Source organism: Pinus tabuliformis, chromosome 4_1 (assembly GCF_031772625.1).
Source record: "Pinus tabuliformis cultivar Carrire ecotype Pingquan chromosome 4_1, CPIR1, whole genome shotgun sequence".
NCBI classification, from domain to species: domain Eukaryota; kingdom Viridiplantae; phylum Streptophyta; class Pinopsida; order Pinales; family Pinaceae; genus Pinus; species Pinus tabuliformis.
The window spans coordinates 574920526-574939548 of NC_142303.1; the positions used below are offsets into that span (position 1 = coordinate 574920526).

Here is a 19023-nt window from a genome sequence, read left to right on the forward strand (position 1 = left end):
TACTGTAAGAAAACGAATATAGATCAGTGAATACATGTGCCAAGGCCCACCATACATGCAAGGAGATCACATAGAGGTATGTAGAATCCAGAAAAATGTGGATAAAGAAAACACTTGTTTCACAGTGTATTGACAACCTTTGTTTGTTTCAAGTTTCAACAACCTATAGGTAAACAACTAAATTGAATTTATTTAAGATGAATCCTTTTAACTAAAATACATGTACTATTCAACGACTCTAGTAATGTCTTGCCTTGCTGAATAATAATGGTAGACAAAAGTGTGAAATATGGATTATGTTGTACCTCTTAGTTTAAGACATGATGCAAGTAGATTAATGTCAATCTAACCAAAGTATATTTCATGTTTATGGTTTGAATCAACCAACATTTTTAGCAAACTACATTTGAATCCTTACAACAAAGATTGAGTACAACTCATATAGTACTGAAAACCTTTTCCAATAAAGCTTAAGGTCGAGCATCATATCTTTTGATAACCATGTCCATAGTGATACATGCATATATTTAAATTAAGTAAACATTACTGAAAATTCTCTATGTTTACAAGATTCTCAAAAAATGGGCATATGCAGGCACAAATATATCTATCTATCTATCTATCTATCTATCTATCTATCTATATATATATATAGATAGATATATAGATATAGATATATATATATATATATATATATATATATATATATATATATATATATATATATATATATATATATATATATATATATATATATATATATATATATATATATATATATATATATATATATATAGATATATATATCTATATCTATATCTATATATATATATATAGATATATATATCTATATATATATATATATATATATATATATATATCTATATATATATATATATATATATATATATATATATATATATATATATATAGATATATATATATATATAGATAACGACATTTGGTGAAATTCTGACATGCACAACTAAAGTTCACAATCCTTCTTGTCAAATAACAACATTTGAAGCTCCAAAAAATGCAGTTATCCATAAGTGGCTCTCAATGCATGAAAGAAGAGAGTGATTTAGAGAAATATATTTTTCAACACTCTATTATGCATTAAGAAAGTCTACATATTTCTTTATGGTCAAAATTATTATTAGTTTCTATAGTTTTGTGAATAAAATCAGATGTTGCTTGGAATCTGCCTAGCTTACAATAACTATCTACAATGGCATTATAGGTGTGCTCATTAGGCATGCAACCATGTTTCTTCATGTAGGTTATGGCATTCATAACCTCCTCAAACATTGAAAGGTTTGAATAACATACAACAAAGACTTTTTATTTGGCAATGAAAAGACTTATTCCTAAATCCATCATTTTTGGGAAAATCCTTGAAGCATCCTACATAATACCTTATTTGAATTATGCTTTGATGATAATATATAGCATGATATTCAGCTTCTCGTAAAATACTTCCATATCTCTTAGTATAGCTTCAGATTTCCTACAGTTTCCTTCTCTACTATACATGCTTGTCAAGGAGTTGTATGTAAATAAATCTAGTTTCCACCCATTTTATCTCATGTTGTTTAACATGTCAAGGGATTGACCAATGCACCCTTGCATTCGATAGGTTCCAATCATGGTATTGTAGGTCAACAAGTATCAGGAAAAACCCCATCTTTTTTAACTCCATAAAGACATTTTTTGTCTCCTGTCATATATTACACTTGAGAAATACAAGCACGATTGCTTTCAAGAGTATCCAATTGAGATAAATGACTTCCAAATATATATCTTCTACAAGGGCCTTCAACTCCACTATACAATTAACATTTCCATAAGATGTAATAGGGAAGCATTAGAATTTTCATTTGGTTTATAACCCCCATTCTTCATATCTAATAAACAACATTTGCTTCCTTCCACTACCATTTCCTAGGTAATGCATTCAAAAGAGCATTGTAAGTATAGAGATTAGGACAAAATATTGCTTTTATCATTTGGCTATATGTTTTTAGAGCCAGCTTAACTGATTGCCACCTGCCATTAACCCCAATCACGATATTATAAGTTTCTCGATCTAGAATATATCCAGCTTTCTTCATTTCCTTAAAAATTCTAAAAATATGCTTATGCATACCATTTTTACCCCACATAGCCACCATAGTATTCCACGTGACTTGATCAGGGTTATAACCACTTGAATTCATTTTATCAAACACTAAAACCATCTTTTGGAATCTTGCCTTTTTTCTGTACATTGCAATGATAGCAATAAAAGTAGACATATTAGGATGACAACTTACATTCTTCATCTATGTGAAGAACTCGAAGGATTTCTCCTCTCTTCCTTCTTTCCAAAATGCAGATATCAGGATTTTTTATATAAAATCATCAAGCTCCACCCCTTTTCTTATCATTGTATCCATCAAAGCAATAGCTTCGTTGCATAATACAATAGTACAATTAAGCTAGAATCAACTTGTTGTAGTTGACAGTATCAAGTTGGCACTCTTTGTTTTTCTCCATTTCTATGAAAATCTTGAGAGATTATCCATGCAACCCTGCTTTCCCATAGACATTAAGAAGAGCATTGTATGTGATTCTACCTGGGGGACATCCCTCTGCCTTCATCTCTTTGAAAATATTGGATGCTTCTTCATACAACTATCCTCTACCACATACAACTATAATGGTATTGTAGGTGCATTCATTAGGTCTAATTCCCTGAGTTTTCATCTCCTCAAAAAGAAATACAACTTTGTTCCAAGAATTACCCATATTTTCGTATACATCAAGCATTACATTGTAGGTGACAACATTTAGTTCACATCCACCCTCTTCCATTCTATTGAATAGAGAGATCACTTCTTTGGACATACCATTATGGGAATAAGTAGAAATTATAGAGGTATAGGCATAAGCATTCATAGAGTAACCCTCTAGGGGAAGATTATGAAACAAGTCAGTTGCTTTAGAGCATTGATCCTCTATGCCTAAAACCTTGATCATGAATGAAATTATTTGTGCATTTGGCTTGTGATCCTCATGGTTTCTCATCCATTCAAATAAATCCAAGGCCTTCTTCCATTCTCTAAATTCATGTAGCCCCTTTAAGATTGCCAGAATATACCCTTCTCATATTAGGGGCCAGGGTTGAATCTAGAATTTCACCCAAACTCCCATCTTGTTGAAGAATTGAGTGTAAAAGAAACTCATCAGTTTCCAAGAGATATTCCATCCATGACTAGGTTCCAAAATTACAATTTCTATAGCCTGCGACACCCTTATCTGAAGAAGCACCTTCTTCGATACCAAGTCATGGAGGCCTTCCTTCAAAACCCACATGAGAATTGGAACACAATTGCGTATGGAGAACTCCTTTTCTATCTTACGCACCTTTGACTATTGACGGAGGAATGGAGAGTGATTCAAGGATCATATTCTTGTTATTTTTGTCTTGGATTTCATTAACTTGGGGTCTAGACTTGGCCGTGTGAGGAGGAGGCAGAGATGTGTTGAGAATGAGTTTAATGAGAGAGATAACAGGGAATGAATGAGAAGGTGATGGTGGAGGAGGAGAATTTTGTGGGTGGAAGATGGATTTGTGAAAATTTGGAGCAAGTCGAAGGGGAGGCAGTGAGAGCTTGTCAGCTATTCCTTTGCCTTTGCTATTGTGATATTGATTGAGGCTAGTTGGCACCAAAATAAGAAGTTACCAGTGGAATGGTTCTATCTTTGATAAGTATCTATCATGGTGATTCTTACTACCAGCTTATCCAAATTGCCAAATTTGGACAACGAACCACTTCTCATTTCATCATTGTGATTCATCTAACTTTCTTGAATGCTCTCTTATATGAGGTTTTATCTACATATTTCAGCTTTGCATATTTATAAGTTGACTTTGGGAGTGATGTCTTAATTTCATGGTACACTATATTGTGATTCATTTATTTTATTCTTGATTTTTTGAGTAAATCCCACATTTATTTGAGTGAGGATTTATTGGTATGAGGATTTTCAGTCCCCTTCTCTATCAATGAAACTCCTTTCTTTTAATCAAGTTAATCCAACTCTTCCCTCTTGATCATATTCATACATGATTTTATCTTTGTGTCACCTATACATAAGGAATAAAATAGAAATCCTAATTGTGAAAATTTAATATTGGAAAAAACAGATTGGGATGAAATAATTTCCAAATCTAAATATATTTATTAAACATATTATAAAATGTTAATCTTAGAGAAACTATTATGCATGATGTTCATGATGAAATGCTAGGTGATTTTGATGTTTTCCTTGTGTGATAAATGGCATGAAAGGGATGTTTCTGTTGTTTGGAATGCATCAATTAGATTGAAATCACTTCGATAATAATAGTAAAGAGGTCTGAGTTAATTTTCTCTATATATGTTCAACCCTTGATGGGCATGTTATTTATCCTCTTCCTAGCTCATGTTGTAATTATTAATTTGGTTGTTTTCTTTGAACACTAGTATAAAATGGGAAATTAGTGACTGCGTGACTAAAAATGTTAGTCATCGCAACTTTTCCAAGTGAAATACTACCAAAAATGAGAAATCTTAAGTGACCCAACTATAAATGATGAACATAAATGACTAATTTAGTCTCAGGTACAAATATACGACTAGCTAATAAGTAATACAACTATACTTGACTAATGTGAATGACTAATTTATTCTAAGAATAAAAATACGACTAGCTAACAAGTACTAGTATAATACTAATCAATTGTCTATGTTAGTCATTTTAATTGTGTCACTTCATCAATATAAAGTTACAAGTGATAGGGGATTCAAACACTACTACAAAAAAATGCCTTTAAGGGTGATTTAAGTTGTGGCACTCTTTCCAAAACCACCTCTAAAAGTTTTTTTAGGAATTTAGGGGTAGTTTTTGAAACCCACCCCCTCGAAAGTCATCAAAATTTGAACTTTTAGGGTGGGTTTTCTAACAACTACCTCTTATACACTTAGAGATAGTGGTCAAAAGGTAGTTATGGGGACACTTATAATGGTCAAACATGTGGCATGCATAACACCTCCCATGTGCACACACACATCTAGGTGAATCCCACCTCCATTTTGTCCTTTAGGATTGCAAATGAAATGTTTTCTCACCACCTTAAGGTAGCCTCATGGTCACCTAGAATCAATTATTGAATGTGTGATAGATACAATATCCATTACAAAAAGATATAGTCCAAAATCAATTTCCATATGTCTCTCATAGCTTGTAATTTTTTATTCTAAAATCTAAAAAAAAATAAAACAAATAATGCAAAATAATGGTTTTCTCACTATTAAGAAAGTTCCATTGTCATAAAACTTACTTCAATATGTTAACATTAAAATTAAAAAATATTTAAAAATAAAATTCCATTTTTCATACAACAAATTAATCTAATCTTAAAATTATACTATTTTAAAACAAATCCTATCAAGATGATTATGAAAGCATTCCAATATACTACACAAATATACATCTATCTATCTATCTATATATATATATATATATATATATATATATATATATATATATATATATATATATATATATATATACATATATATAAATAAACTTACCAAAATCATTGTTATGTTACCTTGCTTGTAATGTTTTTTTTGTTACTTGAAGTTTATGAAGTGAAACATTTATGGTCTTCGAGACTTAAAAATATATTGAATTGGTTAATAAATAAATAAAAATACATAATGCACTTTTATCTTTTACTTCGATGAAACAACAAAGATTATGAGAAGGGAAATGGATTTCAATGAAACAACATAGATTATGAGAAGGGAAAGGGATTTACTTTTGAATTTTGAATGTAGCAAAGTATCTTTTAGATCTATCTAACCATGCAATGTAAAATCTAATCAAACTTTAACATGCACACTTTTTATTTTGATTCATTTTTCAAAGAAAAATGCATAAAAAAATAAATTACTATGCAATTTACATAACCCTTTTAATTTTTAATTAATGAGCGAGATGACAATAATCGAGATACATAGGCCAGAATAAATAAATAAATTTTATTTTATATATAAATTACAAAAATATACATATTTATAAATAAACATACCCTTGTTGGTTTTGTGTACACCTAGTGGTTTCAAAATAGGCGGCAACCTGCATGTATCCTCTGCCATCAATTTTTCAATGGGTTTCAATAGACCACCTCAATGTAGACTCCCCTTTGTTAAACTTAGAGTTTGCAAGGAGTATGCATTCTGTTGATGTATTGTATGAAATTTTGGCATGACCAAGGCTTCAAATGCCACCAAATTGTGTGGGTTGTATCTGCCTTCTTACATAGTTCATTCCAATTCGTATCACACTCATGTCAAGGTTTCTTCATTTTCTTTGACTATAAAGATGGTTCTAGTTATAGGTTTACTATTATGTTCACTAGTATTTGCCTCTATTTCCATCATCAAATCTCAGACTTTAAAGAAGAGTAATGCTACAAGATCTGGGAAGCTAACAACTTTCCAGAGGCTAGACTTCACCTGTGAAGATGTCCTGGAAGGTTTGAAAGAGGAAAATATTATAGGGAAGGGACGAGCAGGGGTTGTATACAAGGGTTCAATGCGGAGTGGGGAGGAATTTGCAGTGAAGAGGTTGTCTGGGATTGTAAGAAGATCTTCTCATGACCATGGATTTGTTATAGAGATTCAAGCATTGGGAAAGATTCGATATTGCCATATAGTAAGATTGTTGTGGTTTTGTTCAAATCGAGAAATCAATATGCATGTTTATGAGTACATGCCAAATAGAAACCTAGGAGAGTTATTGCATGGGAAGAAAGGTGGGAATTTACAATGGGCTACCAGATAGAAAATTTCCATTGAGACAGCTAAAGGGATCTATTATTTTCACCATGATTGCTACCCAATTATAATACATTGTGATGTAAAGTCCAACAACATTCTATTCGATTCCAATTTTGAGGCCCATGTAGTTGATTTCAGCCTTGCAAAGTTTTTGTAGGATTCAAGAGTTTCAAAATGCATGTCTTCTATTGCAGCATCCTATGGCTACATTTCTTGAGGTAAAAAGTCAATCTTATCTCCTTTCCCTTTATAGTATTTCACTGTGAAATTTCCATTGCATGTGTTTCTCTTAAGAGGATCAATCAAACGAACCTTCTTGATTTCATGATTCCTCTTAGATTTTTGCATCTACATTTCAAAGATGAATTGTTTCAAGTTGTAATCCTCCCATCCCATAGATTGATGATCTCATGGACATTTTTATAAAATCAATCATTTCATATCATTTTCAAACCTCTTTTTTTTTTTTTTTTGAATTCTTAAACAAATAGGGGGATCTCCATCTTTGTAATGCTAGTTTTCATTTAGATTTCATTTTAGATTTATGTTTATTGTTAGATTCTATATCTAGATTAGAAAAAATTATCTGACTGTGTGATCCCCTTGTCCCATAGATTGATGATATCACAAACATTTTTACAAAATAAATTATTTCATATCATTTTCAAGCCTCTCTCCTCTAACTTTTTTAAATTTTTAAACAAACCTAAGCCTTGTGATTAGAAATAAGATTTTTTCATTATCATTGGAAGCTTGTACAAGTCCATGGTTAAAAGTCATAATCGCATTTCCTTTGGGATAAAAATACATAATCACATTTCCATTGTAATCTATTATTACACTCCCCTCTTCTAGATCAACGCTAGCTGCTTTGGGTGGCACCCTCTTATGTTTTGGGTTTTTACAATTTTCCCTTCAACTGACACTCTCTCTCTAGCCTACCCTTCTATGTAGTAGAATTGGAATGATTTTTAGGACAGGCTTTGAAGCTTTATGGTGCATTTTCTTTTCTAGGATTATAATAGAAGAAATAATTGTTGTTCTATTTGGATGAACTATCTTTTATAAGAACTATATGACATGTATATGGTAGTAAGAACGTCCTGTAATGTAAGCACAATTTTTGATCCACATTCTAGTCATATTTTTATCAGAGAATTTCTCCCGGAACTAGAGAAGGGTTTTAGTTTTTTTCTTCATATTAGAGAGGTTCTTTAATGATCACTACACGTTTTATTCCCCACAACTTTGCAACTTTTAAAAACATAAAACCCTTTATCACATCTCCATATACAACGCAATTAGTCGATTTTATTAAAATAGATTAATTACGCTAGGCTATCATTATCTTGAATCTAGCTTATCGAATGTAACCTAATAATATAGGATCATGAAATTGGCATAGGAGGGAGCATTAGCAAGTTCATTAACTTGAATCTAGCTTGTTCCATGTAACCTGATAATTCATAAATATGGAAGTGGTACTAGAGGGAGCAAGACAATAAATATCAAGAAGTTATGACATTTTAAAATTTTGAAACACAGTTAAATAAGGTTGGGAAACTCTTGTTGTTCTCCCCGGTAATTGAAGTCGAAAATGGGACTAACCCACATTTTTCCCAAATGGAAGGCATGTCTGTAATCACACAAATTAATCCACAAATCAATTTTGGCAAAAACAGAAATTGGGACAAAGAAGGAAAATTTAAAGCCTAGGAAGTTCTAGGAGGAGATCGGCCAAACGATTCTCGTTGCCATTCGTTCCATTTTACCAAAAGTTGTGATCAAGGGTTTAGGGTGGACACAAATGATCTATGCTCACTGTGTCTGAGTGCTACCAATGTTTCAGGTAAGCAATGAAAATTAATATTTGTATTCATATCACATTTTTCCATTCTTATTCCAGTTTCATTATTTTGTGCAATATAGAAAAAGTTCCTAATGTCTTGTATTCCATGACACTAAAAGGAGGTAAGGCCTGAATGGAATTTACAAGTTGATAAATTTATGTAACATTCACCTCTAGTAGAGTACTCAAATTTATCGGACTTGAAATACGAAACCTCTAATATTTACGCACACAGACATGCTCTGCCCCCGTCCCATTCATTTTCTCTTAAAAGGGCTAATAATCCATTCAATTATTCTTTTAAAGCAAACAGGGTTTGGTGAAATTGTACTTGCAGTTGTAAATCACACTTATCTTAGCTTTGTTGATTGATATCTTGTGAGGGAATGTGAAACCATGAAATTTTTTTTCTTTGTGGATTGGAGATGTATAGAGTAAATTAGTTAATGTCAATGACAATGGAAAAGTTTAGAATGGGTAAAGGGTCAGTGATTTTGATCCTTAGAATGGGGGTTGCTGTGGAGAATAACATGCCATCCTATTTGCCCTCGATCTCACAAGGGGTGATTGATGAGTAGTTCAAGTTAAAGAGAAACATATGGCATCTACAAGTTGTTTCATGCATCTAGTGCTTGTAGTGGAGTGGAAGAAACATGTGTTACATGCGTGGTTCAAGCTAAAGAGTATTTATGAGTTGTCCTTCCAATTAAATATGCATTAGTTGAAACAAAATTTCACCCTATAGAAATTATGCCTAGAAGAAATGGAACCATCCTGCCCTATCTATCAACTTCTGGCTCGGTTCAAAATTTCTGTAGGGTGGATGATGAATCCTTGTCCTAGTAAACCCACACCAACGCTAACTTGAAAGAAAAGTGAAACCTCAAGAAAGTGGTGCTGAATTCTATACTATGTTTTTTACCTGTGTTAGCCACTATCTATGCATCTATAAAAAGATGAATTCATATCAATATCTGCTAGAAGAGGTAGCCATCACCAACATGTTTAATTCTCTAAGGAGTTGTTCAAGTTCATTGATGTAAGCTGCCAAAAGAGTTGGAGAAAAAGAAAACCCCTTATTAAACCCAATATTACTCCTAATATCCCCCATGAATCAGTGTCTAATGTGAATATCAAATCCTCTCATCAGAAGCAGTAAGACAAAAGTCTCTCCACTACAACCATTCAGAAAGGGTAAAGAGAAAAGGTTTTGTGATAGCTATGAAAGACAAACAAAATATCATTCCTCTTCATTGTCAAGAACTTACATTTCCTGTACTTAAGGAGGTGATACTATTCTCTCCAAGTAATAGTTGTTAACCTAACATTATGAGTAGAATCATACATAAGCTTCCTTGGAGTAAGTTTCATATTCTTCAAGAGTTTGATGAGGGGAAAAGAAGTCATCAGAGCACGTTTCATATTCTTCAAGATTTTGATAAGGGAAAAAGAAGTCATTGGAGCAAGTTTCATATACTTCAAGAGTTTGATGAGGGGAAAAGAAGTCGTTGAAGATGCCTAGTTGGTCATAATAGGCGGTGGAGGAAAAATCATCCCAATGGAATTATGGTTGGGACTTATCTGAATGATGATCATGGAAGTTACTCTCTAATCGTAAATTTGTTGAAGGTTCTAGCTCAGTTATAGAGTAAATTTATGTTCTTCTCCTTTTTCTTTCATTGAAGAAAAAAACTAGTGTTTTTTATTCCTTTATGTTATCTTATCCTAAGAGTTGAATTATCTTTTTGAATGTGTTGTGTTTTTTATCGGAAATTTCTTTTGATTGACAATGAATCATGCATTTAAAGCTTCTTTCTAAGTTTCACTTTCAACCATTTCTAGGTACTTTTGAGGGCATTCATCTAAAGGGTGGTCTTATATGTGAGTGAGGAGGATATGATACAATAATACATTCATTTAGTTAGATTTACAATGTTTAGGAAGTATTGGCCTATCAACATTTCGAAGGAGCAAACAAATGCAAATGATTATCATCTCTATATGTTGTAGGAGATTTATTATCAGGTTCCAATGAGATCCCAACTTATAAACTGACTTTTGTGGCCTCAAACTTTCCTTTGTCTTTTCCAATCTCTTATGTCTCTTTCTCTAGCACTTCTATAGTCATATTATGAACCTCTAGCTCAAATTTGTGTGCTTCCAAAATAATATTCTCTTTAGGAATACCCAATTGTGAAACTTCCACCATAATTTGGTTAGTGTTAGGACTTGACTCAGGTATTGGCATAGACCACTTCCCATATAAAGAAAAAATGATGTCTTCCCTTCATCCTACACTTTGATACCAATGAAGGTATTATATTCATTAACATTCCTTTAAAATTCCATATTAATTTGATTAGTGTGCTTGATGTTAGATTTTGATGTAATATAGGGGCAATTTACTTGTAATTCTTGTTGTGATGTATCATTCGTAGGTCGGTTTGCTAGTAGTGGAGATTGAGTAGTGCCTTGAAGGGAGGTGGTCCCAAAGTTACATCCATTAGTTTCATCCCTAGTATGAGAAAGAAGAAGAATGTCTTTTTCTTTTGGGAAAAAAGTAGCTTTCACCAGGTATTCCATATCTTTTGTCGGTAAAACATATATTATTGATTTATCTTTTCTTTGTTTTCTTGGTCTTGACAACCCTCAACAGAAGATATTTTTTGAAGAAAATGAGACACCTGACTTCCAATTCCTTGCACATCCATGGATTCAATTTGATCCACATCACTAATAGCTTCCAAGTAGTTCTCTAGACCAGTTTCACTTGAGTTGCATGTCACATCATGGACAAGTTTCCCCAGAGGATTAACAAATTAAGCATTCTAATTTTGATAATCTTGAAAGAAAATAGGGTTGATAGATTCACCAACATGAATATATCAACATTTTTATCCTACATTACTGGGGTATTTCCCTTTTCAATAGTTAATTTTATGTCAGGTGAAGTATTATCAGTGTGGCTAGATGATGCATTAGAAGCTTCTATAGGTGAGGAGTCAAGCTCTAGGGCCTAAAATATCCATAACCAATTCTATATCTTTAACCTAATTGTATGAATCAACATCTACAATTGTTAACCATTTTCTATCAATTCTAATTAAATTCCCAACTAGACACTTTTTTTTATGCTTTGGGCCATTTTCTTTCTGCTACTGGGTCATTTTTTGTAAAGGCACTATTTTCCAATAGATGTTTATCACTTCAGATCATGCTTTCCTCACCTACATTCTTTGCTTTCTCATCATTGCAGGCCTATGGGATACTCTCAAGTGATGCCTCAATGAATTTTTTTAGCTACAGTCAAACATACTCTTCTTACTGGAATATTTTGACATGTATCATTTTATAAAGGTTTGCTAGCATGGAAGCCATCAAAGTTGGAACTTGTTTGATCCCAATGATATTGATCTTGACCTTTTTCACAAAATTTCCATAATATTATAGATCTATGTGAGTCGAGGATTACAGTGTGAGGTGGGCTTCCTTTTCAAATTTGGATTAAAAATCTAATGGGAATGTTAATTTTATTGTATTCTTGCATTATGAACTCTTCTTGTGGTTTCAAATGTTCAACATGTTACTAATGTTTTCCTTTTTGTGGCCCTTATTTCCACTTACCCATCTGGTGATCGTCATGTATGCATAATTTTAGGCATGTGCTATATCAGGTATAGCTCTCCTCATTTATGCCACAGTCCTCCAACAATCTTGCGAATTGAGTCTCTCATATATTCTTCCTTCTTTGTAATTTTTCTTTGTTGACTTGATGTGGAAATATACTATCATCTAATTCTACCATTCCTTGTCTATAAAATATCATATGCCTTTCAAACATTAACTCAAGTGGGTATAGTCCCAATAACTTTGATGTAAATAAACCAAAATACTTAAAACTACTTAGTGTTATTCTAAAGATTCATTGCTTTGCAACAGAGCTACATTAGAAGCTAAATACGATGAGAACATACTATTTTATTCAGTAGAACAAGCATTTTGTTTTGTAGTATATTTGAACTAGAAAATAAGATTGATCAATTAGAGATTCAATATTTACTATATATAATCCCTCAAGAGAATTTTTTACTATATCTATTTTGGTTACAAAGATCATAGGACTTCTCATGATGAGGAACATTTAGGTATAATTATTCTTAAACACGTGGGTTCCATCCTCATCTCTCCTAGGTAAATTACTATTGTGAATGTAGATATGAAGTGGAAAATATGTATAATCTCATAAATATTTAGCTATATCCTTACACCCTTCGATGTGAAATAAGTGCCTTGATCAAGCATACCTCCATGGCCCACCACCCACATTGCCTTCCAAGGCCCATATGGTTATCAAAGTAATTGTAATATTACTCAATAGCTCAAGCATAAACAATAGAGGAACCTAGAGCTATAATCGGGGATGATTGTTCCAAATATCTACCAAGAAGACAAAGCTAAATGCTAGAGTTATAAAGCCACCCATTTCAATTGATTCAGATGCAAGAAAAATCCAAAAGGAAAAGGAAAAAAATCTTCTTCTTTGACATAGGAGGTCAATTGTTCTTCAATTATCAACAATCAGCCCCATGTTACCCTTTCCATTTTTGTTCGGGCGCTTCCGCAGTGCCACTCTGATTCCCTCTTTTATGTTACACAACTGATATTTCCCTTTTCAATAGAGCCGCTTGCTAATACACCGTAGATCACAACACATTTGATCCGATAGTCCACAACATATCACAATCGTAAATCGTAGTTGGCAAGTGCTTAGGGCCCAGTACATCCACATGAAACCTTATGATGCTATTTAATTAGGGATCGCATCGTGCATCCATCACACTTTCCTAATGCCCGAGGTCCATTCAATTATAAATGAAATGTTTGCGATGCTATGGATCGACGATTGCACATCACATGGTCTTAAGGCCTGAGGTCCATTCTCTTGTAAATTAATTACTGCGATGCGATAAACCGACAATCACACATCACATTTCCTTAAGGCTAAGGTCCCTTCACTACAAATGAATATTGCAATGCGATGCGATGCAAGATAATCCAACGATCGGCATGATATCACACCATTGTTTGGAACATGGATCAACAGTTTGGATTAATGCGGGCTTAACCATTATTATTAACATTAAGGACCCCCAATTAACCTTTGAATGCTAAGAATTATAATTTAAAACATGAAACAGAGAAAATGTGTGATTCATTCTAAAGGAAAATATACAGAGGAAAAACGAGAGTTTACAACAAAAATGACACATTAATGCACACTGAATCAATTATTGAATATGATAACAATTACAGAGTCTCGGCCCTCTAGCTCGATTACAACAATTAAAAGACCCATGTTTCAATCTTGAAATCCTCTCTATCACTCGACTCTCACTCTCACTCAATCCTTAGTCATCTCCGCTCTCCCTTTCCATTACAATTTTTTTTCATTATATGAGTTGAATCCTATTCTAACTCTGTTAACAACCCAATCTCTATTTTAATCATTCTAACAACTCAATCTCTATTTTCAAGCTCCATTACACACCTATGCTAACAACTTATCCCTTAATCTAAAATAAGACAATTTCCTAACTATTACAATAATGAAGTACATATCATTTTCTTGAGAGATCCAACCCTCTCGGTTAAAACTGACTTTTGACCACTCAGGTCAGTGAAATTCAACTCATTTAGCCACAACATGTGAACAAACCTTCACATTGCTGGCTAAGTCCAGATGCTCCTGCATCAGACTCCTAGGGAAGAAAATAATCATCCCTCAGACTTTCATGGTTTACTCCATACTTCTGCAACTCTGCTGTTGTCAACCAGCTAGCATGCTCAACTCACTGTCCTTTCCATTTGACTAGATATTGAAAATAAACCTATCCTCTGGTTCTTTTGGATACTCCTTTTTCCAAAACAACTTCCACCTCTTTCTTAACTATCTTTGGCATTTTTTCTTCCCAGTTCAAAGTTTGAACTTCATATTTTGTAGTTTCCTCCTGTAGCTCTGTCTCTATTTTTTTGTATGGATAAAAACATGCAACATTGAAGATATGTGATATTCCAATCCCTTATGGCAATTCAATTTCATAAGCATTAGTTGAAAACTTTCTTACAATTTTACATGGTCCTATCCTTTTCATCTTTAGTTTATTGTAAGTATTAGCAGGAAATCTTTATTTTCTCAAATACACCATCACTAAATCTCCCATTTGGAATTCTTTCTCTCATCTTTTCATATTTAGTCTCTATTTTTATTTTCCACTGCTTTCTTAGAATTTGCCTTTGACATCTTCTTGTAGTCTCTGCATCTTCTCTGCAAACTCTTCAGCTTTTGCACTTCTTGTCTCCTTTTTACCTAAATTTCTGAGCTCATACACACCTCTTGGATTCATCCCAAAAATAATATGAAATGGACTAATTCCAGTACTTCGGTTTAGAGTGTCATTATAAGCAAACTCAGCCTGAGCTAGTGCTAAATCCTACTGCTTAGGATTTTGATACACCAAACTTCTCAATATCTTTCCCAAGCTCCTGTTTACTACTTCGGTCTATCCATTTGTTTTAGGATGGTATGTTGAACTGAAACTGAGGTTAACTCCTAGTTTCCTCCAAAGAGTTCTCCATAGATGCCCTACAAACTTTGTATCTCTATCGGACACAATACTTACAGACAATCCATGTAATCTTACAATTTCTAAAAAAAATAGATTAGATATATGTGTTACATCACTAGTCTTCTTACAAGCAATAAAATGTGCCATCTTGGAACATCTATCTACCACAACATAAATGGAATCATTCCCTCTTTGAGTTTTAGGTAATCCCAAAACAAAATCCATGCTAACTGCATCCCATGGTCGGTTTGGTATTGGCAATGACTGGTACAATCATGTATTCTATCTTCTCCCTTTAGCATGTTGACATATCCACTTGTGTGCTTTATCACAAAAGTAAAGATCTACAAAACCTCTACCCACTTGGCATGTTTCTGGTTCAGTTTTGGCTGGTTGTTTATGAACTATAGTGCATGATTGTCAGAATACACTATAAACTCATTTGGCAGCAAATAATGTCTCCATTTTTTTAAGGCTTGTATAATAGCATAAAATTCTTTATCGTAAGAAGAATACTTCTTATTTTATTCATTTAATTTCTCACTGAAGTACGCTATTGGTCTCGGTTCCTAACTCAAAACTGCTCTAATTGCAACTCCACTAGCATCTATTTCAACTTGAAATACTTTTTCAAAATCAGGTAAAGCTAAAATCAATTTCTCTGTGATTTTCCTCTTCAACAACTTAAAATTCCTATCTGTTGCTTTTGTCCACTTTAACCACTGATTAGTCTCCTTGATTTTTTCAAGAATCAGTGCACAAATCTCACTAAAACCTCTGATAAATTTCCTGTAAAAACTTGCAAGACAATGAAAACTTCTTACCTCAAATATATTCCTGGGAATAGGCCAATTCAAAATTTCTTGGACTTTCTCTGGATCCATTTTCAACCCTTCTTTAGAAACTACAAATCCCAAGTAAATTAACTCTTCTTTCATGAAACTACATTTCTTCAAATTTATCAGTAGTTTCTCTTTCTGTAGAGTTCTTAAAACCAATTTAAGATGCTCTAGATGTTCTTCTTTACTTTTACTAAAAACTAGAATATCATCAAGATAAACAATAACAAACTTCATTGCATATTCTTTCAAGACTTCATTCATCAATCTCATGAACGTGCTAGGTGCATTAGTGAGTCCAAAAGGCATCACTAACCACTTATACAACCCATTGTTTGTTTTAAATGTAGCTTTCCATTCATCTCCTTCTCTAATTATTATTTGATGATATCCACTCTTCAGATCTATTTTAGTAAAATACTTTGACCCACTCAAACAATCCGTCAAATCATCCATGCATGGCAAAGGAAATCTATACCTGATAGTGATCTTGTTTATGGCTCTGGAATTTGTACACATACACCATTCACCTTGTTTCTTTGTACTAAGTATTGTTGGTACATCACATGGACTAAGAATCTCTCTGATTAGTCCCTTATCCATCAGTTCTTGCACTTGTCTTCCAACATCTTTATTCTCTTGAGGAGTTAATATGTATGCTTCTTTGTTTGGAAAACTTGCTCCTGGTATTAGATCAATATGATGACTAATACTTCTAATTGGTGGAAATGCATTTGGAAACTCATCCACAATAATATCAGCAAAATCATTTAACAGAGTTTTGATTTATTTAGGTAAATCATCTAAGTTTGTAGAGGTTAAAATTACCTTAGGTTTCCCTGTGACAGCAAAATGCATTTCTTCACCTTTTCCAACCTCTTGCAAAAACTCCTTTCCACTGATTAGCATAACACTATTTCCGGGTGCTCCTTTGTCAGCGTCATCCTTTAATGGCAGCAATGTATGTTTATTTCCATCCTTCTCTAGAGTATAAGCATTTTTCCTCCCATCATGAATAACTTTCCGATCAAACTACCATTGTCTTCACAACAATACATGGCATACATCCATTGGTATTGCATCACATAATATTACATCCTTATACGTACCAATCTGTATCTCTACCTTGCATTGTTCTCTCACAATAATCTCATGTCCTTTCTACAACCATGACACTTTGTAAGGAGTAGGGTGTACTGTATTCGCTAATCCTAGCTTGTCCACCATCTCTATAGAAATAAGGTTATCAATGCTTCCACTATCAATTATCACTTTACAACATCTACCTTTGTATTTACATGTAGTTCTGAATAAACTCTTCCTCTGTGTTGGTTCTTCAGTCTCTTTCTCTGCCTTAAGTAATGCCCTTCTCAACAACATGGATTCTCCTACTTCACGGGGTTCTTCATTTTCTACGATTTGAGGTGTTTCTTACTTTGGCTCAGCCACATTCACATTCCTCTAACTTGTTGTTTTATTATTTGGAAAATCCCTCGATCCATGTCCCCATTATCCACATATGTAACACCGAATATCTCTTCCTCGGCCTCTTCCTCTGGGTGCAAATCTTCCTCTATTAAAATCTCCCCTCTGTGGTGGTCTACTACTTGAACTGCTTGCTTCATGTTGATGTTTCTGACCCCTTGGTCTGGTAGTTCCTCTATCTCTTACTGAGCTTCTTCCTCTATTCCTCTGATTTTGTTTTCTCAACATCTTCTCTTCTTCCTTCAAACATGCTTGATATGCATCCTCAATAGTCTTCAGACTCAACAAGCCGATCTCGTCCTGTATGTCATATCTTAAGACATTGATATATCTGGCTACCTTCTCCATGTCATCCTCTGCATGTCATTCTCTAATAATCAATCTATAAAACTCTTCTGTGTATTCTTTAACAAACATTCCTTTTTGCCTTAAATTATGTAACTATTTAAAAAGATTTAACTGATAATCTTTTGGCATAAATTTAGCTTTCATTTTACTCATAATTTTGTCCCATTGCTAGGTCTTGGACTTTCCTTTCCTTGTTCTATATGTTTGTAGTTCATCCCACCAAATAGCTACATGACCCTTTAATCTTCTAATCGCGAATTTCTCTTTCTTCTTATCATCAACCTCCTCATAGTCAAAATATCTATCCGCTAAACTAATCCAATCCATTAACTCTTCTGAATTGAGACTCCCTTCATACGCAAGAATTTCCACCTTTGGTTTTCGACCTACTTTAACCAACATCTTGATGAGTTTGGTAGTTTCATTTTCCTCCTCTTCTTCTTCCTCTGAAGATTCTTCTGCAGCACTGGCATCCCCCTCATCAGGTGTTCTCCTTTGAGAAATCTCTATTATGTCCATCCTTGTACGCAGACTCTAGATCTCCTCCAGTAGAACTACATTTGCTTCAGGTCTTCCTCGACCTATGCCATGTCCTCTCCTCGACGACATGTTTACTGCAATCTAACTATGCTATGATACCACAAATGACGCAGGAGGTCAATTGTTCTTCAATTATCAACAATCAGCCCCATGTTACCTTTTCCCTTTTTGTTCGGGTGCTTCCGCTGCGCCACTCTAATTCCCTTTTTTATGTTGCACAATTGATATTTCCCTTTTCAATAGAGCCTCTTGGTGGTACACCGTAGATCACAACACATTTGATCTGACGATCCACAACATATCGCAATCGCAAATTGTAGTTGGCAAGTGCTTAGGGCCCGATACATCCACATGAAATGTTGCGATGTGATTTAATCAATGATCACATCGCACATCACACATTGCACTTTCCCAATGCCCGAGATCCATTCAATTATAAATGAATGTTTGCAATGCGATGG

General features: G+C 33.6%; 1 protein-coding gene across 1 annotated transcript in view; it reads right to left on the minus strand.

Moving 5' to 3' along the window:
* Positions 1-18541, minus strand: part of LOC149177218 (aluminum-activated malate transporter 9-like) — a 129976-nt gene extending 111435 nt beyond the window's left edge. The window contains exon 1 of the mRNA XM_089421693.1: positions 18254-18541. Within this exon, the coding sequence (XP_089277819.1) occupies positions 18254-18541 (288 nt within the window). The remainder of the gene's footprint in view (positions 1-18253) is intronic.
* Positions 18542-19023: the final 482 nt, after the last annotated feature.